Source organism: Ischnura elegans, chromosome X (genome assembly GCF_921293095.1).
Source record: "Ischnura elegans chromosome X, ioIscEleg1.1, whole genome shotgun sequence".
Taxonomy (NCBI): Eukaryota; Metazoa; Arthropoda; class Insecta; order Odonata; family Coenagrionidae; genus Ischnura; species Ischnura elegans.
The window spans coordinates 27,216,957-27,243,371 of NC_060259.1; the positions used below are offsets into that span (position 1 = coordinate 27,216,957).

Below are 26,415 nucleotides of genomic sequence, written 5' to 3' on the forward strand. Positions count from 1 at the left end.
GAACTAGAATGACTCATCCACTCAGCGAGAGGAAGGGTAGGCCTGCAAAACCGTGGGAGGGTAGGGGCTGTGGTGGGGTTGGAGAGTTCTCTGGGTGTATGGGAACTCTGCCTTCATAGCAGCGAGGCACTGGATTCAATACAGATGGGAGCAAGGGAGGAGCATGTAAGATCACGAAATTTTGTGAAATATTTTTTTCTAGGTAGAAATGTGCGAGCCAAGTGATTTGTGCAAGTTTGAAATACAGGCCTGCATTTTTACGATTCTACCAAGTTCTGTTGATGGAGTGCCATATTTATTCGTGCGCTGAATCCGAAAAATGTCTCATTTTTACTAGATTGAGTCAGAACTTTTTTTTAATTCACCATCTGTACATTTCTAAACTTTCATATATGGAAGAAAATCAAAAATATAAGACATACAATTATATGTGTACTAATGTGTAAAATACAATGTAATGTGCACATACCTACTTTTATAATAGGGTGGTTTCCTATTATTTTTTTATTGCCGAAATCAAAAACTCCTGGAGTGCGTATTTCACGCTTTTAGATTTTTAAATGACGATATCTATTTTTCACGGTTAAATGAAACGTGAAAATTTTTGAGCGCGCGAAAACGCGACGGGTAAGTATGAATGCTAGGATAACTCCGTGTGAAGTATTTCTGGTTCCCGCTGCCGCAAGTGAGGTGACCTTGGGGCGAGGCTTTGAGCGCTGATACAACGGAGGATGCTAGCAGGTAGCCGAGTACCCTGCTAGCCGGTAGCGCTTGGCTTAAATAAGGATTATAAATACCTTATTAAACGAATAAAACTTTCCGACCTGAGCCAGTTTTATAGGTGATTATTAAGACATGTTTCCCTGAGCTCTGTGCCTCATGCATGCATTGGTAGTCTCAGACGATGTAAAACTCCTATCTGCTCGTATAGAAACTAGGTCCCTGTGATGTCACATGGAGTGGCATCGCATCGGCGCCAATCTGGCCTTTTTCAAATGTGATTAAAATTGCCATTCATCTAAACCGGTATGTCTAAAACCAAATAATTTGTATACTATGAATAAACTAATGGTGGGTAAGGAATCGCAATCAAGGCCTCTCGGTTTCTATGATGAAGGAAACTACCCTATTATTGCATATAATCCTTATTACTTTCAAAATTGGATATAATAGTGGAAATTATGTTAATACTACATATTATGCTAATTCAAACAAAATTATGCTGTTGTAGTGAAAACTTCTTGTTGGTTTTTGGGTGCGGTCTAATATAGGAACATGTGATTCGGTGATAAATTGATAAAAAAAAGTGATGGAACCATGATTAACAAAGTTTGATTACATATGTCCGAGTTCCATATACAGAGATACATATATGTGGTGCGCATCCCTATTCTTGAAATCATACGGAGGTAAAACACTAATCGTGGAAAGTCATTGGTTGTCACAGGAGAGCACGGTACATATGCGACTCATGCTATCAAGGTCTTTCAAAAATTGGGGACCGGGGAGGCAGGTTGCGTGAGAAAAGGGGAGATGACCAGAAGGAGAGGCGGAAGCTATTCGAATGAAACCACTTGCCTTTGTTCTCAGGATCTCAGGTAACTTGAAACTTTTACGCAACATCAGTGAAATTTTATCTGGCTATAGAACTCCGGGCTCAATCCATTCCACTTCCATTTTTAATTTTTAACAGGGAAACTACTTACATGCTTAAAAAATGTCAAAAATATACTGTGTATGGTGCCATTTTCTTTTGAATTTTCTGCTCAGAGCAAATGTTTCAATCCAATCAAGATACCTCATCATTTGCCGAAAGTCAGGGTTAGAGACATTTGGGCCCATTAAATGACTCATTTTTTTTACAGGGTTAGAGACATTTGGGCCCATTAAATGACTCATTTTTTTGGCCTCGACAAACTGAAAGCTTTGAAGGTTGGCTGAAAAAGGTCAGTTGTTGAGAAAGGGTGAAACAAGTTTCTATTGTTCTCGTGTAATTTGATATTTTATTTTGAAGGGTTTATGGTCTTCATAACATGAAACCTGAGCCAGCAATGATCTGGGTTGTCAGAGGCTTGTTGGGGGGCTACGGAGGAGAGGGAAATGTTAGGGGAGTGGACTGAGGACTGATGGGTGGGGGATAGTGGATTTTGGGTAATGTGGGAGGTAGTTACTATTCTACGGCACTGAGGTTCTCCTGATGGTAGTTCTATCTCTTTACAAAGATTCACTCTATGTGCCTGTTGTGTATAGCCTTAAAGTAGTTCTGCTAAAAATTATATTCCAACTTCTCTAATCACCTTTTTACTATTTATTATTTTATTCTATATATCAGGTATTATTTTTATCACTTATTATTATTTATTACAGTACTGTTACAATAATTTTTGCTGTTACTACTATGGCCTTGACTGGAACACATGCCTCCAACAAGTTATTTGCAGTGTAATTAGACTAATAGGCAAATGTGTATTGCTGGTTGCCTGTGGTCTACTGTGTTTATTCCATGTCATAACCTTTATTTTTTTCTAAATTTAGTTTAGTGGTACTAATGGTTGGAAGCTAAGTCATTCTAAAACATTTCCAGTAATTCATAAGATGAAATAATTTTCAGTGAGAAAAATCATGATGCAATGCAAACATGCAATCTTTTTCTAAAAGTTTTATTTCCCATAGTTCATTATGATTCATAAAATGTTAGGGTAGATAGTGAAGAGATGTGGAGTTTGGTGGCCCTGTGGGTAGTGTGTTGGCTTATTGATAGAAGGATCCTGGGTTCAAATAGAGGAAGCCCTCAGAAACCTTGATCAAAATTCCTCTTTCAAAAGTTTGAGTTAGCATATCTGGCATATATATTCCCCCAACACACTTGGTGATCTTTGGTAAGGTCACAGGGGTACTAATAAAAATAAATGAAATAATATCATGAGATACATTTAGGAATTACCGGCACACAATTGTAATCATGGCTATCGTTGGCTGAGTTATTAGAAGTTTTAATGCTAAGTTGATATTGTGCCGAACAAAACTCGATAATGAGTATCTCCTTTCACTAGATGACATTAATTTGACACTATGCCATTTGGTCCACCCGAGAGGGGCGGTGGAGACTGGCTCCTCTCACCTGTGGGTCGTCAAACCAAGGGTCACGTGAAAGCATGAAAAAAGAAAGAGAGAAAGTCACTATACTATACCTTGACACAGCAGAGTGAACTGCGGCATACTGCTGATCTATGGGACATAATTTTACAGGTCTGAATTTCTGTCGTACCCTTTTGCCCGTCTCCATTCCTCTGTGACACGTGTAACTGACAGCATTTTGAGGCTTGCTGTCAGGTGTTGCCTCACTAGTGGGTGGCAAGTGTTGAACTGTCAATGCAGCACTGTGAGGTCAAGCTTTGCACGTCCAACCTAATGAGGGCTTCCAAGTGTGACCAGGAGAAGATGAATGAGCAGGGACTTGCTGGCTTCAGCAATGACTAGCCCAGATAAATACTGTAGCTGTCCTCAGTGGTGGGGATGGGCACAGTAGGTTGGATTGCCATCAACAGAGATTCACCATTAAAAGTGAACCAACGGTTTTTTAAAAATTTTTTATGCTGTTTCTTCAGCGGCAAACAGAAAAAACTACCATCATACCCTTACTTCAAATCATTTTCTGACCTTTTCTTGACTCTTCTAAATATTTCTTATTTTGCTTTAGCCATTTGCGAATCCAGAGATGACCGGCTGCTTCAACACTGATACAGTGCAGTAAAATTTCTAATAACTCATGGCATAGTAAATTCAGAACTGTTGTGCGCCTTTTGTCCACCACCATGTTGTAATGGGGCATTAAGAATCTTGCCAGAATACTGTTTCTGCGTAGAATAGGCAGTTTTGTTTTGATGCTCGTGCACTTTTTAAAGAGGAAATGAATTCAAAAAGATCACTTTTATCAACTTTTTATACATTAACTAAAAGTTACAAAGATAGAAATGCTATAATAATCATTTGGTAAACCTTGGTGGTTCATGAGGTAGAACAGGTGGGGCAAATTTGGGAGATGGGGGGTCAAATCCAATTCAAGGCAAATGATTTTTCATCTGTTGAATTTTTGCACTTGTGGGTGACACCATACTTCTAGCTACTGGCTAGTCTACCTGTATTTTGTGGGATAATTAATTATTGAAGCTGAGGGGTGACAGCAAGGATTGAAATCTTTTTTAAATCAAATTTTATTCTGTTGAAGGTGACTTTTGTCAGGACCGGTAGAGAGGCATGTTGGGAGGATAGGTAGTAGCAGGCTTGGGAATTATTTATACATATGCATATAATGCAATCTTATGTTGGAGGCTGGGCATATTTGCCATTGATGGAGATAGATTGTTATTAGTTGTGCAGGAGATAGATGGTAGAGGGGGAACTGGGCTGCTGCTTGGTTGTGGCTTCGATGTGCACAGAGGTTTTAAAACTATGAATATAATACGAAATGTGTGTATCAAGGATAGTTACTTTGGAGGAGGAGATAGATGAGGTGAAGGAAAGAGTAGAATTCATTCATGGTCAAAAAAAGAAGAGTCAAGGTCTTTTGGCCATAGGAAGAGAATAGTTTTGATATTAATACAGAAAAGGCTTTAAGGGGTATTCGGAGAGTAATTTTTCATTGAGGAAACCAAGATAAAAATGAGCGTATGAGGTACTACACCTATTTCCCCACAGCCTTTGAATGATAGGCAGTGGAGGGCATTGAAGGAGAAAATATTATGGGAGAGGATGAAAAAGCAGGTCTAAGAGGAAGTCATTGCTGAGAATGTGAGGGCTATTGTGTTCCAATAGGTTGTGGCAGAGAAAAAGAAGGCCTTGGTCATGGAGAGTGGATGTATAAATGGATATTATATCAATGGTAGCTATCGTGAGAGATGTGTTGAAGGGAGTGTGGTATTCTGGTACATCCCTTCAGTAGGTAAAGGAAGAGATTAGACAGGATACTGCTGGGAGTGGTCCACAAATGTAACATCCCTTTACCATCCCTGCCAGCTGAATATAAAGTCCTTTCAGTAACCATTTATCTTTTTTGCTTCTAATTAGAATCCTATTTTACTGAAAATAATATAGTATTTAATCACTACATAATTTTTCAGGGAAATTGTGAAATCCATGTGTGTCCTGGTTGATTCCATAAAGCATGGCAGTTCAATCCACTAAAAGACTCGGCTCCATCACTCTGCCATCCTTTTACAGCATTGCCTTTAGAGGATGTAGGTCTGCAAATTTGACTCTCCGAGAAAGTGCTATTGAGAATGAATACGAAAAAGTCAAACCCTATCATCAAGTTCCTGGTCCAAGAAGCCTTCCAATAATTGGGACATCTTACCTCTACCGTAATGGTTAGTACCAATATAAATGTGTCCAGGAAGCTTGTTCTGACCAAAAATTTTAAATTTTCAGTGATGAATCTTATATCTTTCTGGTGTACGGCACAGCTCCATTTTCTTTTTTGTAAATTTTCTCTTGAGCATTATGTTAACCAGCAATGACTCTCCAGTTTAAAATCACTGTAATCAGCTTGGGTCTGTTAAAGGGGTATATAGTAGGGCGGATTGGAAAAATCGATTATTTTCAAATCCATTTGGCCCGATGAAAAAAGTTGTGGGACTGATCAAAAATAAGGCCTGAAAAATTTGAGACCTCTAGGTGAACCCCTGACCCTCGCTCAAATGCAATTTAGGGGGGAGGGTCAAAATTCGAAAAATTTAATACCGTATAAGCGCGTGTAAGAGGCGCACCTTTTTTCCAGATATTGCAGCCGAAAATGGGGGTGCGCCTCTTACACAAACTTCTTATCTTCCCCCCCTCCCCTTCACCGGTTGCAAGTTCAAGGGGAACTGAGTGGCCTTGGTTTTCAGCGTGAGTCAGTCATCTGAAACCCTGGGTCAAAATCAAGCGGCAGGCAGGGGAGTTTCTCCCTTAGTGACGTATTTTTAAAATGCTCCTGTTTGAATTTCTTGCAAGCATCGCGCCGTCACATCGGTACCCCAGAGGTGAACATTGAAAAGATCGCGCGGGTTGATTCGCTCCGGAGCGCGCGCTAAATTTATTTACACGAGTGGGCATCCCGCGGCATTTATACTGCATATAGTAATATTGGTGTCAAAACCTGCGGTTGAAAAAATTCGAACGAGTGTGCTCATTGTTGGACTTAATGGTGGATAGAAGAATCGGAAATGCTTATAAGTGAAAAGCGCTGAAGGAGACGTCGAGGGGAAGAGGGCTCCCTCCCCTCCGTATTTAAAGCTACGAGCGAAGGAGCAAGGGAAGAACACGTCCGATCTTGCATGTGACGTCGTTGCCTTTAAAGCGAAGGGGCGAAGGCGCAGCAATGTGATATACGCAGTTTGCGTTGCCTGAGTTTCCAGTCCGTCTCGTCTTGTTTGAATGCGCTTATGCTACGCTTGTTTCTTCCGAAATTGTGCTGTTTGGACTATGTTGAATATTAGTAGCCTTATTTTAGCTATAAATCTTTGTGTCAATCAATTAGAGTTCAAAAAACTTAAATGCTGTAAGATATACGTCGCGTTAGGTCTAATTCTTTTTAGAACCTCGTGCGTGTCATACAATTGCAGAAAGATATCGAGATATCTTCGAGCTCAGAAGGTGACTCACGTAGCATTTGACCTCCAGAAACTCGGGTAATTGAATCTGGTAGACCGAAAAAGGTCAGTAGGTGGAATGGGGTAGGGATGAAACACGTTTCCATTGTTCCCCTATAACTTGATATTTTCCTGTGGAGTCTCGGAAAGGAAAAAAACGGCAGAGGCATTAGCTGATGGAGAGCCGAGTGTAGTTCCGTTAGGCCCCTTGCACACACACCGATTTTGGACGGCCGGTAAAATATTGGCCGATATTTTACCGGCGAAGCGATGCTTGCACACACGCCGGATTTTTACCGGTCAAACGATACGTTGCTAAGTTTTTCAGCCGGCGTCGGCGATCCACAGTGACAATAGCCGGCAGCTAACCGGCATTTTGCCGGTGCCGGCGTGTGGTCGGTACGTGTGCTAGCTCCAATGCTCTCACATTGTTCACTATTGGAATGTGGACGGCCTATATTTTACCGGCCGTCCAAAATCGGTGCGTGTGCAAGGGGCCTTAAATCTACGACGTGGTTATTATCCTACGGCGCTGAGATTGCCCCGATTGTTGTTCAATCTCTTGGGAAAGCTCATGCCATTTGCCTGTCGTGTTTTGCCTTAAAATTTTCCACGGCTGCAATTCTATTGCAATACTCCGGCGAGAGCTTTTAAACAGAATTGTTCGTGAGTAGGACAAGCAACGTAGAGCGATGGCGTATGCAAAGAGAGGATCGGAACTCTTTCTACTCCCTCTTATGCCGCCGCAGTTATCAAAATTTCCTCTTTCAAATAGTACTGAAAGAGGACATTTCGATAACTGTCGAAATTCCAGGCATACGTCTGCAACACCGCACGATAGGATAAAAAAAATGTCGCAAAATATTTTTTCTTTATAGCCTCGATCCTCAAAATAGGGGTGCGCCTCTTACACGTGTGCGCCTCTTACACAAGCTTATACGGTATTTTATGGTCATTCACTATAGATTTTGCCAAGTTACTGCTCTTATAGGGCAAAAATTCCGAGCATTTTGACGTTTGCCAAATGCATGTTCTAACGTGCCTTTAAAATTTTTTCCATCCATCCCATCTCACCTCCTCACACTCGTCAGCTCTCCAGCAAGTAGTTCATTGTCAGTGTGACCAAAAAATCCGTTCCTTTGAATAATTGGATATATAACTGCTTTCAGCTCTTCTGGCAGGGTTCTCAACCAGTTGACAAGCCTCCAGAAATTTAAAGGACCATATTTACTAAAAATCAAACGGGCGTTTAAGCATTTTTAATTAGAGATAGGTCAAATAGCAGATTTCTCGAACTCGAATATCGAATTTGAAAATTAAATCATTGCTTGAATATTCTAATACCTCGAATACTAGTAATAAAGCATATTAAACGTACAATTCTTCTTCTATTTCCCTTGATGAATGTATCAATAAAAAGGTATATAGTAGAACCTCGATCTATCGTTTTTCAAGGGGATGGACAAAAAAAACGATGAATATGGGAATGTTTGACTAGGTTGCCTATAGAGCAGGAAAACTCAGGATTTTGGTGAGTAATTGTGATTTCCTTTAAAGGATTCAAACAGGAATTTAGCTGATTAATGGAATATTTAAATTTTATGGAAACAATTTGGGCATATAGTTGATTCAACTAACATCTCTCTCAAATATCCTAAGGGGACACACCACCTCGCGAAAAAATGATTTCATGCCGTCTCGGCATTTACACTGCTACGATGGATTTTTGTCTGATGTATACATTCTTATCTACCAAACGCCATTTCAGCAGCACGCCCATCTGATACTCGGCTTCATCCAACTTCTTATTTTCAACAGGTTTCCCTTACCCCCTCTCCTACTGTCAAGTGCTAGCGGACAATCGGAGACGTTTTGCAAAATACACACGCTTCTCCACCGGATTTTCTTCTTCTTCAGTTATTTTCAGTCCATCTTTGGAAGTTCTCACAAGATAAGCAGATGAATTTGAATTGCTATCAGGGAGAAACCAAATATCCTGAGAAAATATCCCTTCGTCTGTGACTGTGGCAATAGAGATTTATAGCATAACTCATAAATTGTAACTTGATACATGTTTTCGTAAAAAAATGCTGCATCAACTTCCGAGCAGCTCAGCTGCGAGGATATCGAGTTCGTCTTTCCGACATTTATTTTCTTGCGTAAAATGCTTAAATAAAGTCAGAAATACGTCGTGTTTGGTCTTATTCTTTTTTAAATTACGCGCACATTACTAATATTTCAATCCAATAAAGGTGTAATATCAATTGCCAAAAGTCATTGTTAGACATCTTTTGGGCTAGTAGATGACTCATGCAGCAGTTGACCTCCAGAAATGAGGACCCTCCAAGCAGGTAGGCAGAAAAAGGTCAGTGGGGGAGAAAAAGGGAAGTGTGAAACACGATTTTATTACTCTCCTGTAACTTGATATTTTCTTTTGAAGCTTTTGATTTATGGTCTTCGTAATACAAACCCTGCGGGAGCTGGGGCCTTTTGTTTGATTTCGGAGAGGAGGAAAGCGTCTGAGGAGGGGCTGAGGGCTGATGGATGGAGGGGGTAGCGGATTTTGGGAATTGTGCTACGTACATAGTTACCATCCCACGGCACTGAGGTTCTCCTGGTGTGGGAAACCAAGGATTTTCGTATTTTTTCACCCGATCAATTTTGGTTCCCCACGTCGAACTCTTTTCACCACTCTATTCTGCGAATTTGATGTAGTTCGTCAACTTGCCTAAAACAACGCTGCATGCACTAAAAGACTAGAGTTCTCTACATTTTTCCGAGTCAACTTCCAATGACGTGCGTGCGATGGTGTATGGCATGAAATTCAAAGTATTCGAAATGGTACCTTTAGAATAATTATTCGAGACCTTGAATATCGAATACTTTCTAGTATTCGAGTATTCGCGGATACTATTCGCACATCTCTATTTTTAGTGAAAGTTATTATATGTATGTATTTAATTGGCGTTTGGATTTCTGGTGTTTTCGTAATTTTCGGAGTGAATTCCTATAAAAAATGCATAGTAAATTTCCAAAAGATACTGCTGTCAGTTCTCAGGGTATTTGAGTCAATTCCGGAAGACAATTCTGATGGTATAGGTCCAAGCCCTACAACATCATGGTTGTTGTCCTTCTTGAAGTTAAGAGCATAAAGGTCCTCAAATTTGGGTCCCTAGATTGCCCTCCCAATTTTTATATCGCAATGATAAGTCAACTAAGTGCAATTAGCGGATAGACCACTTCAAGGGATGAAATATGACTTGATGCTTTCCCAGCGAATGATGTGAGTAAACTCTTCTCGGGATTCAACAACATTAATCCCTGATGATGAGCCCCACGTCGGAGCTTGAAACGTTGGCCATTATGGAAAAATTAACCTGGTGGGAATACGAGAAGAGTTAACCCATACTGCAAGGGATGTTGGAATTATGCTTGTAGCAGAGGGATAATCCCCCTTTTCTGGGCGGTATTCACTTGGTACCAACATATTCAAATCCTTTTTAATTTTGTGTATATACTTTTCACTTGGAAAGGAATGGAAAATCGCAGATTTTATAACTTTTGCTGATCCTCCGACGGGGGAGGCAAACCCCAAAAAGTGGGACCCTGTTTCTTCAAGTAACACCGCATATATGTACCTTTCTAAACTCGGATTGATAAGTCCTCTTGCCTTTTATCATCTGAAAAGAGTATAGTCTTTCATTCCATCAAAATGGATTCCTTTGATACCTCTCCTTTCATTTTCACAGTAATTAGCATCTTTTTCTGTCTACGTAAGTAATCCGGTACACTACCTTGGATGTATCTTCCGAAGTTATGATTTTTCCGTCAGCTAAAGTTGAGGGGACGATCATTGCTGCTGCTTGGTTCTTGCATATGCATACCTCTATCATAGTTGGCAGACGCATTTTCCCCGCAGAAGTTCCAATTTGAGTTTAATCCCTAATGTTTATTTCATGAGGAACGTAGAAATACAAATCGGCTGATTTCTTGTCAGTTTAATTTTCTTCAGATGAATTGATGAGGAAAATTTTTGATACCATTTTCCCATACAAGAATTGACTATGTTGACTCAATGCTCTCCGACGATTCCCTCTTTTTCCTCAGTTGTCGAGTCGAGTTTCTTTAGGATTCAATCCAGCAGTCATCATCTTTTGTTTCATCTGCTGGTCTCTCAAAATGCTTCTTCATTAGGGGGAACCTTAAGCTCCTTCTTGCACTTAAGCGCACAAATATTGCATAATTTCAAATGTTCCCTTAAACGTGTTTGAGTTTTGTACTTTAATAAAACACTACTTTTGGCCTAAACGAAAATGAAATAAATAAAAAAAAATGCAAGGGGTTGATTTCAATATCAGAATCGTTTTTAGAAATCTCTTGCAAAACGTGCTCTAGTTTGTCGGAAGTCAGACACCGGGACATGTCTCAAAGCATCCTATGCAGTGTGCAGTCGTAGCTCAACTGACCATGTAAGGATAAAAAAAGGGTCGAAGAGAGTGGTGGAAAACAGCACATCTGAAATGAAACAGAATTCTGGACATACATCGTAGGTAGTGGTTTTTGTGTTTATTTCTTGAGACAGTTCTAAGAAAGAATATGCGGTAATCGGATAATATAATTGAATGCTAAAAGAAGAAAATTCTTTAGAAAAATGCAAAATATCAGTTGGGAATTCGATACGCTCACGAGACTGCAACTCATCATACCAGAAAAAAGATTATATTGAAAGAATAAAATTAATATGTTAAACATCTATAATACCAGTCATAATGACCGTTCTGGCACTTTTAGGCTTATCAACAATTATTTCACAAATCATGCAGCCGAGAATACAAATTTTTGGGATGTGGGCGTAGTTAAAATTCATCAAAAGCCATAAAATATTAACAATTTTTAACCATCGCGAAAGAAAAGGAGACCATTTGAAAGTCACAAGTGATCAAAATGACAGCACCAGCCTAGTGTTAAATATCTAAGTCGATTAAAATTATTTTATTAAATTGAATCTGGATGTGATTTGTTAAAAGTATTTAACATTTAATCATGATGGTACTCTAATTACTATTACTACTATGTATCAGCTCACCATACTGTTTCTTAATTCTTTATCAAGCCTATTTCAATGTCTGCGCACCAACTCACCTTGTTTGAGTCATTTGCGGGCACTTTGAAGTGTACAAAGCAAGGTTAGCTTTCTTCACCTTCATGTCAAGTCGAAGTTAGTGCATAGTAGTAGAGGTACCGTATTTCTCCGAATATAGTCCCCCTCTGAATATAGTCCTTCCCCCCTAATTTTGAGGCTTCAGTTTTGGGAAAAGTTAAAAAAATGTGTTTGAATATTGTCCCCCCCTTTACTTTTACCTTGGGCATTTTTGAAGAAAAGGGGGGACTATATTCAGACGTATATCAGTATGTTCAATTCATTCATCCGAAATCAACCAGCAGTTAAACTGTCATAGTTTTAAATGCAATGCCCTGAACAGAAATTTAGGCTTACTTTCATTCTCCCCTGCTTTCTTGAAAGAATGTAAAATGTGTAATTAAGCTGTGACATGATTTATGAAATTATATTGGGCATTGTGAAGCTGACAGATAATCCTGTAGCTTCACCAACTGGCATGAAAATCTTATGTTAAATAATGAGTTAAGCTTTATATCTTCATGTATTATTTTAAAGTAAATTATATATTTTTTTATCATTTAGGCACTTACCAAATAACCAAGTACCATGAAGCTTTGCGAGATTTGTACAAAAAATATGGACCCATTTTCCGTCAGAATTGGGCTGGGCAAGAAGTTCTCCATATATTTGATTTGGAAGATGTGAAGGCAGTGTTACATGCAGCTGGAAAAATGCCAGTCGTTCCTCCTATTCAGGAAGGATCTCGAATATACCGTCTGAAGAAAAACCATTCTGTTGGGCTTGGAAATTTGTGAGTGATGATTTGTGTCCTATATTTTTAATCCTCAGCCTACTCATTACAGCTGTGATTGTCAAGTTATTACTGTTCTATGAGTTAATATACCAATTAAGGCTAGGCTCACAAGGAATTCTGTGCTCCAGGATCAATCCTCACACCTGCATGCCTTCATTTTTCAATTGTTTTCCTATGTCAGCTTAACACATAGCTCAACACATTTTAAAGGCAATTCTCCTCGACTGAAATTTTTGCAAAAATTTTATATTTTCAAAAATATTTTAACTCAGCAATGTCATGAGATTTTACGATGGCACCTGGTTTTAATTCTTTTTTTTTTAATAACCCCTCATTTTGTATAAATTTGAAATTAAATTATTGCAAGTATCCTGTATACTTTGTGATACTTTCCCGCAACACATGTAGTATTTTTCTGCAATATTTTTGCTCTTCGTCAGTATTGTGGGAAAAACCCAATCAAGCCTTTTAGTTTTTTGGAATAATTTTAAGCAATATCATGATACTAGAGGTGGGTTAAACTGTTCATTTTGATGAACCGCTCACTTTGAACCTGTTCAGTAAAAAGAACATTTCAAAATATCTGTTCATAGTGAACAGTCATGGTCATTCAGGTAGAAAATACTGTTTATCGGACGTTTAGAGTAAATGAAAGCTTAGTGTCGTATCATATGGTTTGTGCAGCTTGTCATAGTTACTTCAAGAAAATTCTGTCCTGGGCCTTTACTTGGTTATCTGTGTGGAGGACAATATCTGCTGTCCACTTGTAGAATAAGCCAGAATTAATATTTATCAACCAAGTGTCTGATGTTATACACATATTTGGCACCAGAATTTTTTTAAATGCTGCGCTTATGAGCTATTTTGACATCCATACACAGCTAACTGTTCTTTATAAATATTTTTAGTATAAATGTCATTTGTGAATCTCTCTCCTAGACTCCTCGGTAAGATATCGATTTTTTTCTCCTCGTTACAGCCTGTGTCAGGTATCTATCCACTCTAATGATGAATTAACTATCCATAATAACATGCGTAAGACGGTGAGAAATAGTCAGTTTAATTGCTAAATTAGTACTTTTGGTAGAATGTAAAAAAATAGTAAAATATGTTACACCCATGGAATTCTGTAACATATTTAAATATTAAACATGGAAAGCAAATAAAGAGTTAATGCTTTGAGGTGTATTTATGTGCAATTAAGCTAAGAGGTCACATTAAAATACATAAAATGTCACCTCGTGAAAAACCCAATATCATCAAATAAAATCGCCGTAGGTAACATATTGTTTTCATTCCTTCGAAAATGATGGATATATGCCTCTGTAAACTTTCTCCGGAAGAGTACCTTAAGTAAAAGTTAATTGCCTTGGTCTAGGAGTTTCAGCAGGCTTTACAGGGTGTACAGGGTCCAGGAAAATTGGGAATTGTGCGTGAATTTTTAGTCTCTGGAATTATGCATGAATTATTCATGAATTTTTCTCCAACCAGGAATTTCAGAATAATTTATTTCAAGTTATTTCCTCAAACAATTTTGCCAACACCCATTTTAATTTTTTTTGTTCAGCACCCATTCTCTAGCCAATGTGTTTGTCATAGTTTTAACTGCAGTATCTTAGTAGAAATTTTACAGCCTCATCAAAACGTGGAATGTCAGGCAAGACAACAGAATGAAAATGTCTAGTGCTCTTGACTCAAGTGAGATTCAAAATCATGAAGAACAGAATTCCAGGTGACGTCAACATCTATTTATGAGGTCAAAGAAGCTTCTTGGATTGCATTGAACAAATTGAAATTTAGCATACGATTTGTGTTAACTTACCTATTTCTTATATTTGCCAATACATTAATATTGTATTTTTTTAAGTATTGAAGTAATTTGGAGTGTTTTTAAAGTCTTTTCTGTCTCGGTAATCATGTAATATTAACTGGGAATTTTTGTGTTATTTCCTTGGAAAACCAGGAATTATGCAATGAATTATTTTTCTGCTTTGATTGGCTGGACACCCTGCTTTATATGTAGCAGTCAGCTATTATAACTGTCAATATGGGCACCAAATATGTTTTCGTTGATGGCGGCGTATTCAAAGTTATTGGAGTGCACTGTTACGTTGCTCATACCTTCGTATACAATAAATTTATACTCTCCCCAATTTTCTTTATTCAAATGCCAAGAGAATAAATAAAAACAATGTACGAAGCCTGTAGAGTCGTATGGCTGAAGCTAGTCTCAAGAGCAAGGCAATGAAAACAATGAAAGCATTTGGTCATCGGCTCGGCTCTTCAAATGAGTACCTTTGCACATTGTCTTGGCATCAGGCCTGAAATACTCGTGGCCCATTTGTTTCCTACAACAAGTAAAGGCGGAAACTACAGTCTGGCCGCTGAGAGTTGTCTGATGACTGGCAAAAGGGGTAGGGAGCAAGGTTACTGGGCGAGAAAGAGAAATGCCTGCCTCACATTAATGATGGGCACTGTGCGAGTGAGTCAGTTCATATGTGCGACTCAGTAGATAGAGCTGTGAGGTGAGATAGTCTTATTTGGTGAGTCGCGACTCCCTCCCCTCCGCACACAACTCCCTCCCATCCACAAACGACTCTCTGCGCATACTGTGTGTGTTGGATTCGTGAGTGGTACAAGTCGGACTCCATTTGCACACAACTCCTTTCACGCAATTGTGCACTGGAATTGTGCAAGGCGAAGTCAGGCATCCGACACCCATGACTCCCTCAGTGCACACCGTGCCTGTTGGAGACATGAGCGGTGGAAGTTGGACTCCATGCGCACATGACTCCTTCCACAAACATTTTCCATGTGAGGCTCATCGCACGTTTGGTGGGTCAAAGGGAGCACACGGCACTTTTTGCTGGCAGCCCTCTGCTCACCTTTTCATGCCTCTTGAAAGATTCTCCTGATTCATTTGCTGGGTATTACTCTAAAGAATCTCATATGACCCTTATCGTGATTCTCTCTCCTGCGTGTTCCATGCATTGTGAAAGAAAAATGGTGAAGATGCTCATGTAAAAGTTTTCAGCAATGGCAAATTTATGAAAATAATACGAGGCAAAAATGAAAATTTGTTTCAACACAAACTACTAAGATTTACCTTGGAAATTAATTATGAATTGTTAACATGATCATGTAGTTTTGGAAAGAATATTTTGTTACAACAGAATTTTTTAAATTGTCGTCATCTCTAAGCACAGGAGACGGAATAAATATTCTGTCTTTCATGAAAGATATATCATATCGCCAGAAGTGGTTCATCAGTTATATCACGTGTTAAACATTTTGACTATGCAATACGTGATTGATTTGAAATCAATTTTTCACATTGTGATCTAGGAAATGTTGCATTTTAAATGTTCGTTCAGAAATCCCCCCTCACCACCTTCCCCTCTTCCCCTTTCTTCCACTCCCCTCTTCCTGTCAATGCAGAGGCACTTTGCTGAGTCACACTGTGCAAGCGGCTCTCTGAAGTGTGCTGTGAGCAGTGTGGCAGCTCCACAAAAAGAGTAGTTTATGCCATCACTGCCTCACATGTAAACAAAAGGCTTCCCTTAAGAAAGGAGCCATAAGAGATGACAAGCGTGGAGGACCCAAATGAAGAATCCCTTGTTTTGGTAACTCGAAGAAAGGGCTTGTTTTGGGGCTTCATATGCATGTGACAGCATTGTATGACTAGGCGACGGTGTGAGGTGTGTTTGGGGGACAGCGATTGTCTGCAAATCATGCTGGTGCAGGATTCTCCTCCCCTCCTTTAGAACTGTCATCGGACAACTCTCGCCTGCTGGACTGTACATTTTGCAAAGTCAGATTCACTCCATCTCTTACCCTCGATAATCCCCCTCCCCCATCAATGAAACTAACTGACAGTATCTGGGCTTGGCTGAAGGTTATCCTCCCCTTCTTGTCTAAACTCCACCTACTCATCTACTCATATTTGGAACACATTTGACTTGAATCATTGTAATTGTGCCAATTTGGCAACATCGGGGTCCAATACAGGGCCATCGGAATAGTGCATTGGTGCCAATGTCTAGTTTGCATAGGGGCTGCTCCAGTAGTTTGCATACATGGCGTCAAAAATCATCAGTATTGCCAATCATCAATATTGAAATAATAAATAAGACATAAGACTGATACAAGTAGAGCCAGATCATATTCCTCCATTTATAAAATATTGTTTCTGTGATAAAGCATATCTCATAAGATTTTGTAAACATTTTGCTTGCTTTTTATGGAGGACATAGGGTGGTAGTTATTTATATAATTGTGTAACCCTGTTTTTGTGGATGGGTTTGAATTTCCCAGCATTGAATAGATTGTTTGCCAATTATAAAGAATTCATCATATAACTTGATGATTTAAGTGAATTTAGTATTATGTTGAATTATTGGTAAAAATGTTTTTAAAAAAGTCTTCATGTTATAGTCATCCTTGACAAATAAACTGCACCTAATATTGTACTCTAAGATTCAGAGAGGAAAATAAACTTTAGTAACAAATTAAATTACATTTTGGACTTTCAAGAAATGGAGATGACTGGTATGAGATGCGGAGTGTTGTTCAACAAATTATGCTGAAGCCAAGAGAGGTGCAGCATTACTTGCCTCAAGTTGATGGAATCAGCATCAAATTCATTGATCGGCTGCTTAAAGATCGGACCATGGACGGCCATATTGAAGATCTTCATAATGTTGCCTCTAAATGGTTTTTGGAAAGTAAGTTCATTCTGAGGAAAGTATGACCATATTTTTATAGTGACTATTTTTAGTATCCCAATCTTTAGTTATGACATAAGTACAGACTTACCTCATGTCTGAAATAATCATTGACATTGAAATGGAGTTGATTTTTTTTCATTTTAATAATATAGTATGTAAACCCTGAATTTATGATTTTTTTGTGGTATTTACAGTTTGGAATTTTTTTAACAAGTTTTACCTCAGGGCATACATTCAATCGGAAGTAAGCATTTCTCCTGCCCTAATTTTTTGTGTGACTCAGTATTCCTTCCTCGTGATAGACGGAGTCGCAGAATTCACGAGGCTTTTGTCATGTGTTATTATTATTATTATTCTACTCCAAGGTGGGGGAGTACCTACAATTTCCTAAGCTTCAGAAGTATAGGTTGAATACTTAATCATTGCATCATGTCCAGGATTATACAATAAAAATATCCAAAATTTATTGAGGTGAATATTATATTAGCCGTTATTGTATGGTAAATAACGGACACCTTTCATTAACATCCCCGGTGTTTTGATCAATGAACATGTTATTATGTGCCCAAATGCTTAGGAAATATTTTTCTTTTCCATTTTGAGAGTGGTAGGCTCTTTCAGTAGCCAGTCTCTTCAGAAGTCTTTTCTTAAGGGCCTCTGTGTAATGAACATTATTTATTTTATTTTTATAGTAGAGCACCACTTCTCTATGGATTGTCGATTTGACAAGCGAGAACAAATAGTTAGCTAATAGCCTCTTTGCTGAACCGAGGCACGAAGGGGTATTCCTGCATACAGATATAACAGTAGCATGCTGTCCATGCCAGTTAGTAATTTTGCACAAGATATAGCTGCTTTCCAAACTCCTCTAACTCTTTGGCACAAAAAGGCCAAGTGCCACACCGATGCTAATGTGTCCGGGCACCAGGGGCACCTATCATTTGGAGTATGACCCACTCGGGAGAGGAAAACCCCTTCGGCCCACACCCCATGACACAATCGCCAAGCAATGTCCGCATCAACTCCTAAGGTTGGCCACTTCCTCAAAGCTAGCCACAGAATTTCATCATCAGTATGTTTACCCTTCAAGGGCCAAAGGTTCTATGTAAAGGCATTCTTTATAAACAATGGCTTTGGGAAGTGGTAGAACAAGACTTTTGCCTTGTCTGCGGCTATGGTATTTGAAAGCATATGCATGACTCGGTGGAGGTCAACCGGTCGGGACAGGACGCTCAGATATTCTAAGTTCTGGAACTCCATTCATATGTGGCTTTTGTTATGTGTGTGTGTTTATTATTATTTTTATTATTTTACTCCAAGGTAGGGGAGTACCTAAATCATCCTAAGCTTTAAAAATATTTACTTAGTCATCATATTACTGACCAGGATTATGCGTAAATATCCAAAAATAATTCATTTATGGTGGGTATAATATTAGCCGCTAATTACCGTATTCCTCCGAATATAGTACCCCTCTGAATATAGTCCCCCCCCCCCTAATTTTGAGGCTTGAGTTTCTGGAAAAAATTTTAAAATTGGGTTTGAATATAGTCTCCCCCTTAACTTTTGTCACGGGCATTTTTGGAAAAAAAGGGGGGACTATATTCAGACGTATACTGTAATACAAAATAGCGGACACTGTTCATTAATATTCCTGGTATTTTGTTCAATGAACACATTATTGTGTGCCCATATGCTTAGGAAACATTTTTCATTTCCATTTTGAGAGTGGTAGGCCTTCTCATTGGTAAGCCTCTTGATAATTCTTTTCTTAAGTGCCTGTGCATATTGTACGTCATTTATTTTGTTTTTGTAATAAAGTACCACTTTTCTATGGATTGTGGATTTAACAAGTGAAAACAAATAATTTGCCAGGGCCGTTTCTGAACTGAGGCACAAAGGGAATCCCAGCATACAGATATAATACTAGTATGTGTGTGTGTGTAGGATTGAAGTGGCCCCACCAAAAGGAATGAGTGAAGATATTCATTTTACTTGGCACCTCCCCTCAATTATACCCCTACCCACCTGGTGGAGATTAATAAAGCCTGTTTGTTACAGAAGTATTTATTTGCCAATCCATTGGGTATTGGAATTTATCAATTGTCTGCCCAATCTCAATCTCACAATCTCTGAAAATTTCCCATCCAACCTTGGGGTTTTGAGAAATCTCTACTTTCTATTGCGAAGGTGAGATCAGAGAATAGCTGCATCATTCCCTTGTGGTCACTACTGTGTGCAGGAAACTATTGGCAACACATCCGATAGATGCTGGATTGGCTCAAAATACTTCATTTCATTTATTTACGGGATAACCCATTAACCATAGTCTTACAAATAATTTCTCAGATTATAGACAATAGAAAATAATGAACACACGTACAATAAACCCATAAAAATAAATTTAAAAAATCTAAACAGAATTGCTCATACATGGATAAAATATGTAGGTACATACAATACTATAAAATTTAAGGTATAAATATGTTCTTGTAGCAGAATTTTTAAATTGAGTTCATCTTGGCCACAAGTGACTTTGAAATCTAGAATGAGACATAGAGAAGTCAAAGCTTTGGCCGAGTGTGTTAAAATTCCTCATCATTCTGGATAGCGGGGAGTTTAAGGCATAATTAATTCTGTGGTAATTAACAACAAATGGGAGTAGATTTCTAGAACTATGACGGGGTGCATTAAAATTTACTAAAGAAAGAAGAGGGGAACAATCAATAAAAGAATTTATAATTTTGTAGAGGAATAGGGCATCAATGGAAGAACATATTACGAAAATATTGAAGGCAGGAGAAAATAAAAATAATTTAGGCAGAGTATTTGAGAATTATGAATTCCAATATTAGTTCTAGTTTTGGTGCTTGTTGTATGTAGTCCTGATATGCTGCCCAATATTGTGATCCAACATTCATTCTATCAATGTCAAAGCTTGTGGTCAATTTTCAAAGGAACATTTTTGGACGACAGCAGGCTGTGTGAAACCTAGTGGTCATTGCTTTATTTTCTCATGCTGTTGATATTCTTCTGCATCTTGGTATGATTTGGGGTGGAGGTCAAGTTAGTTGTATCATCAGCATACTAATACCCTGGACCAAAGGAAGAATGAGTTTGAAGATTCCAAATATAAATGAGGAGTATCAGGGGACCCAGAATTAATCCATGGGATATCCTCTTTTTATCTTCACGGGGTTTGAAGTGGTGTAGGATTTGGATTGTGCTAGGAAGAGATTTTTATGCCTGTAGACCATCCAGTCAAAAACAAATCAATTCATTGTTTGGCCTGCCCAGAAATCCCTTGGTATTTAAGTTCTCTCAGAAGTCCTGTTGGATCAACTGAGTCAAAAAGCCTTTCTAAGGTCATATAAAACCCCAATCACATTCATTAGTTTATGAAGTTCAAATAAAATTTTATGAATGAATTTCTTTTTGGCATTTGACTTGACACTTGACAGTTGACTCTTTTTCATGAAACCAAATTCAGAATCGGAAACAATATTGAACTGTTCCAATTTCTCCATATTTCCGGTGCAACCGCGTCGGTTTGTTGGTGATGACAACAGTTTCGCTGGCACTGCTGCCAGCGTCTTCAGGTCGAAGATGATGCCGGTCCACGATTTTCGTCATCCTTATATAGGGGGTCAGTCCCGCCAGTTGTGGCTGCCGCTCTCCTATTGGTCCGCCTAATGAGCCTCCTCCAATGGGCATCCAGATGGTAGCCGTCGTCTCTGTTAAAATTGTCCGTCCGGGCTATCTCAATGGATTCGCGGATGAGTCTGGGAAAATATCTGCCTTCTTTCACTATTATCTTGGCGTCGTCAAACTTAATGTCATGTCCCGGGGTCCAGGCGTGCTCCGATATGGCAGACAGCTGGAATTGCCTGTTTTTCGTTGCCCTTCGGGCAACAGGCAATTCCAGCTGTCTGCCATATCGGAGCACGCCTGGACCCCGGGACATGACATTAAGTTTGACGACGCCAAGATAATAGTGAAAGAAGGCAGATATTTTCCCAGACTCATCCGCGAATCCATTGAGATAGCCCGGACGGACAATTTTAACAGAGACGACGGCTACCATCTGGATGCCCATTGGAGGAGGCTCATTAGGCGGACCAATAGGAGAGCGGCAGCCACAACTGGCGGGACTGACCCCCTATATAAGGAGGACGAAAATCGTGGACCGGCATCATCTTCGACCTGAAGACGCTGGCAGCAGTGCTAGCGAAACTGTTGTCATCACCAACAAACCAACGCGGTTGCACCGGAATATGGAGAAATTGGAACCTGAACACCGCGGAAATCTACGTAGTCACAATATTGAACTGGCTTGGAAAACACGTAAATTTGTTGTACATTACTTATAGAATCATTGAAGAAACTGAAAGAATAGAAATGGGTCTGCAGTTATTCATGTTTATTCCAGTGGCTAAGCCATGTCCACTTATGGCTTCAGGATTTGTAGACAGTCTTCTGCCGTAATCATCACAACATTTGGAGATACCCTAATCTTGAGTTCCATTACTGTGAGAGAGTGAAGGTGCATGGCTAATCACTGTCCTCACCTCACACCATCATCATCAATTTCATCATTCATCCTTCGTGGTCTCCTCATCGTAATTGTAAGCTGTCATTCAAAATCTCCTGAACAGCCCCTCCCATTCTCTATTGTCCTTTAAAAATTGTTATTTGTCATCCCTATTTTTAGTTGGTTTGAAAAAGAGTAATTTATACTTTTGGTTATGAATACACCCAGTGAGAAATGGGTGGTGGAATCCACGTGGAACCCACGTAGAACCCACGTGGAAATGTAACGTGGATACCACGTGTTTTTGGTCGTGGAATCAACGTGGAACCCACGTGGAAATTTGGTGGAAAAATTAAAACAGCAGTAGGTGCTGTCCTAAAACCATTAAAACCTCAACCACTCTATAGCTAAACCTTCTATATATGTGTCTACGATTTTTCATGTGCTCTCATGGCTGCCTTTCCACGAATTATATAAAAATAGAATGTGCGATACATTTTCACATAACTAGCGTGGTTTCAGGATGATAAATGATGCAATGTCACACCAGAGAGTTAAGTTCCACAAATTAGAAATTCTGTTTATCATTTTATGCTAATCACCACAAATCCACTTGAAATCAACGTGGATTCCACGTGGGTCCAACCACTCAATATCCACCACCACCAAATATCCACCACTCAATGTGGATTCCACGTGGGTTCCACGTGGACTCCACCACCTATTTCTCACTGGGCAAGAGTCACATTGCTGTTGGCTCATTGCTCTCACTTATTCAGACTTGATAACATAATCTCATTGTGGGATAATGGTAATTTTTTTCCCTATGTATGTAATTTTATTCAACATCCATGTGTCTTGGACAAATAATTGTAAAGGGTACTATTTCATTGTGCATGGAGAGCACAATTTAAGTTATTGGAAAGGGATAATTTTATTGTTGTACCTATTGCAGAGTTTTTGTGTGTCATTTTTCATCCACGTCATTTTATGGTCAACTCATCATATTCTTATTCATCCTTCATTTGGTTTTCGATTTGCTTTGAAAGTGTATTTAATTCCCAATTTCAAGTGCTTTTGGGTTTTCCTGTAACTGTCCATACCAACAATATCCAAAGTATTCCCTACGAAAGTCAAGATCTGAAACTAATCTGAAATCAAGGTTTCAGGTATGAAACCTTTGCTCCATATATGGAACTGGCATTCGACTCATTTACTAAAGTGGCTAAAATGGATTGAGATTCGGATATAGAATGTTGGTTCCAGGTATGGAACTGGTCCAGATGTGAAACTATACTCTGTTCATTTTATCTTTGCTGGTGAGCTGGTGTGGCCAAACCAAGTGGTGGTGTGGGGAGGGAAAGTTTCTCGACATGTGACTTGGCCTTTTCCAATCAGCAAACAGTAGGCGTGGCCTCAGTGAGTCGCTCTCAGACCTCCGACGAGTGAACATCGTGAATCTGCTCGTGGAGCAGTGTTGCCATACCTCACGCGTTCTCCTTGTATGTGACTAAATATGCCTTCCACCAACGGTGCCTCATTCAGCGCTGTAGCAGACAATGTCATAGGATTCTGTGAAAGGATTATCCCCAATGCCTTCCAAATGAGTAGGTATATTGTCTCGGCGGCAGGGCCAAAATACCTGTGGCCACCTATGACTAACACGTTTTCAGTTACAAAGTAGAGCGGCTATGTACATTTGGCAACGTTATGTTCGCTCCTCCCCTCTCCCTCGGCAACACCCCTCCCAATCAGCGAAGCTATCCAAGAGTGTCCAGACTCTCACGAAAGCTCACCCGCAGACATAAAGTGAACAGACTATAATAAGGATTAAAGGATCAGTTCCATACCATATCTTGCCCATAATAACATCCCTTAAATACCAAAATGGAGTGATCCTTATGTCTAGTCTCTGCCTGTTCCCTTCCATCCCATGTTCCTAACTATGGGCATCATCAGTTATTTTTAACTAGGGGAGACATATATGCCAGGGTTATGGGGGATAATAGAAAAACTACTTATTTATTTAAGGTGAGGCATTTTTGAGGTGAAATTAGGTCTAAATAAATTGCTTACATTTAATCTAAATCAGCAGCGTAGCGAGAAATGTATATTTTTACATGAAATATAAAAACACAATTACATACTTTGCTTCATAAAGAAAAACAAAATATTGAAAAATCATGAACTTAAAAAAGATTTATTTTCAAAATGAAGTTTTTCGATCATGAAAAGTGTAAAAATTAGTTTAAAACTCTCTAGTTAGTACCCTCTTTTCCAAAAATTTTCCCCCCGGTTTTGTCCCCATCTCTCCCCCAAAAAAAATTCCTGGCTATACCACTGATCTAAATTCTTTAAGATTGAGGGGGACGTAGACATAGATCCCTGATATTGGGTGGGACCTTTCCCCCTGGTGATGATGCCTCTTTCCCACCAATTTATGCTTGTTCGCTATCAGTCTCTATGAGAGAGGTATAACACACGTACTGTTTCCCTATCGGGTGAATGCTTTCCCTTACTGTTCCCAACTGGCTCTATATGTATCATACATCCCATATTGGTTTCACATTTGTTCCTTACTAGTTCCAATTCACATTCATACAAGCAATCAAGTGTTCAATTTTAGTCCTAGATTTGAAAATTTTGTATCAGAAATTTTTGATAGCAGTATCACAAGGATTTGTCCAATTAACCCTCTTATAGTGCTACCATATCTTTCTTTCTTCCTGGGTTACTGGCTAGGAATGTGGAGGGTATTTTCATAAAATGTAGCAACTAGGAAGAAAACAATACAAAGCTATTTTATTATACATCCATGTGGTTTTTTTTTATTGATGATGTTAAACTGGTTAATATTGACAAAATATTTTTATGTTTACTGAAATAAGTTATAGCAAATTAAATAATGTACTATGTAAGAGCAGATATATGTATTGGCCCGCCACACTAAAAGGGTTAACCAATATAAAATTGTAAAATCAATCTGTGTGGTTCAGTTTTTCTCTGTATTGTAAAAGGGTCATACCATCAGTTCTCTTATTCTGGAAAGACTGCTAAATGCATTGAAAGATTTAGGGGGGGGCACCGGGGCACGTTTCCCCTCTCCCCCCCCCCAAACGCTTAAAAAATAGACGCAGACAAGATTAATACGGCTATCATTAAATTCATTTTATTTTGTGCACTACAGAACCTCAATCATTTAATTTAATATTTATAACTTTCGTATAAAAATAAAGAGAATATTTTCTTGAGTAATTGTTGTACATATTTTGTTTTTAATCTCAAACATGAGAATACCTGTCAGACCCTAGTGCCCCACCCCCCAGAAAAAAAACTTGGGTCCTCCCCTGCTAACAGATGTCTCACAAAACAAAACTTGTAATTCAGGAATGTGCCTTACATAAGTCCTCTTTATAAGCATGTAGTGGGGAGCTTTACCTCATGTAACAAAATAACAGAAGGCACAGGAACTGATACCCAAGACAAACATGGCAATGCATTCATATATAGTGCACAGTTATAATTATGTTACATTTTATTGACGTTTTAATGGCTGATTAATATCACTATTTTAGATGCTGGAGAAATCCTATTTGAAAAAAGACTGGGGTGTTTAGATGGGGGAGAGTCAGAGATTGATGCTCAGAACTGGATTGACTCAAACAGAGGCATTTTCTACTATAATGCAATCTTGAAAGTGGCTACAATGCTGTATAAATACATTCCTACAAGGCCATGGAAAAAGCTGGTGTCAGCTGAGGATTACTTCCACAAGTAATATCCACAAATGGAAAGAATTTTCATTTAATAAGTAGCATTGACTTCACAAGTATCCAAATTAAGTGTGATTGGTAATATATGTCTCTTGGTTTTCAGGGCTGCTGGAAAGCATATCAAGGAAACTATTCTTAAAATCAAAGAGTTGACAGATTCGAAAGAAATGACTGAAAAAAAATACAATTTGATGGCTTACTTTTTATCAAAGGAAATGGATGTGAAGGACATTGCTTTTATGTGCCATTCACTGATATCAGAGGGGCTATCAACAGTAATTAACCAGTACAAAACATTCTTTGCAGATTGTTGATTTCATTCAGTTAGTATTTTAATCACAAATCTCTAACCCAACAGGTTCCATCTAGTATACAATATAATATATTCTGTTTGGCTAAAAACCCACATGTCCAAAACAAGGTACGAGAAGAAGTTGATAAATTTATTCCTAAGGATGGCCCAATCACAGTCGATGTTTTGAACAATATGTCATATCTTAAGGCATCCGTCAAGGAAACCTTTCGGTAAGTATTGCAATTGTAATTAATTGGAGACTGTTCAGTGATGTCGATTTGGATTCTAACATCACTTTTCGGACCAAAAAATAGGCGTGTTCGTGTTAATGTTTCTGTTATGAAATATTCCGGAAAAAACCTGCCATATCTGCTTTTCATGTTTTTTTTCTTCAGTATTTGGTTTTTAAATAGTCACAGTCTGAAATAACCTTTGATGCATATGTATAATTTAAGATTGAATTACACTAAAAAATATGAATTATATGATGAAGGCATTAATTATATTACACCATAAAAGGCTCT

The 26,415-nt window shown here is 38.7% G+C and overlaps 1 protein-coding gene across 3 annotated transcripts in view; it reads left to right on the plus strand.

Moving 5' to 3' along the window:
* The window catches only part of LOC124171580 (probable cytochrome P450 CYP44), a 36,898-nt gene that overhangs the window by 2,019 nt on the left and 8,464 nt on the right, over positions 1-26,415 (plus strand). For 2 of the 3 annotated variants that reach the window (XM_046550759.1, XM_046550760.1), the window contains exons 2-7: positions 5,121-5,366; positions 12,334-12,562; positions 17,099-17,289; positions 25,399-25,597; positions 25,700-25,871; positions 25,955-26,121. In XM_046550759.1, coding sequence (XP_046406715.1) covers positions 5,165-5,366; positions 12,334-12,562; positions 17,099-17,289; positions 25,399-25,597; positions 25,700-25,871; positions 25,955-26,121 — 1,160 coding nt within the window. In that variant the 5' untranslated portion in view covers positions 5,121-5,164. The remainder of the gene's footprint in view (positions 1-5,120; positions 5,367-12,333; positions 12,563-17,098; positions 17,290-25,398; positions 25,598-25,699; positions 25,872-25,954; positions 26,122-26,415) is intronic. The other variant, XM_046550761.1, reaches the window with a different exon arrangement.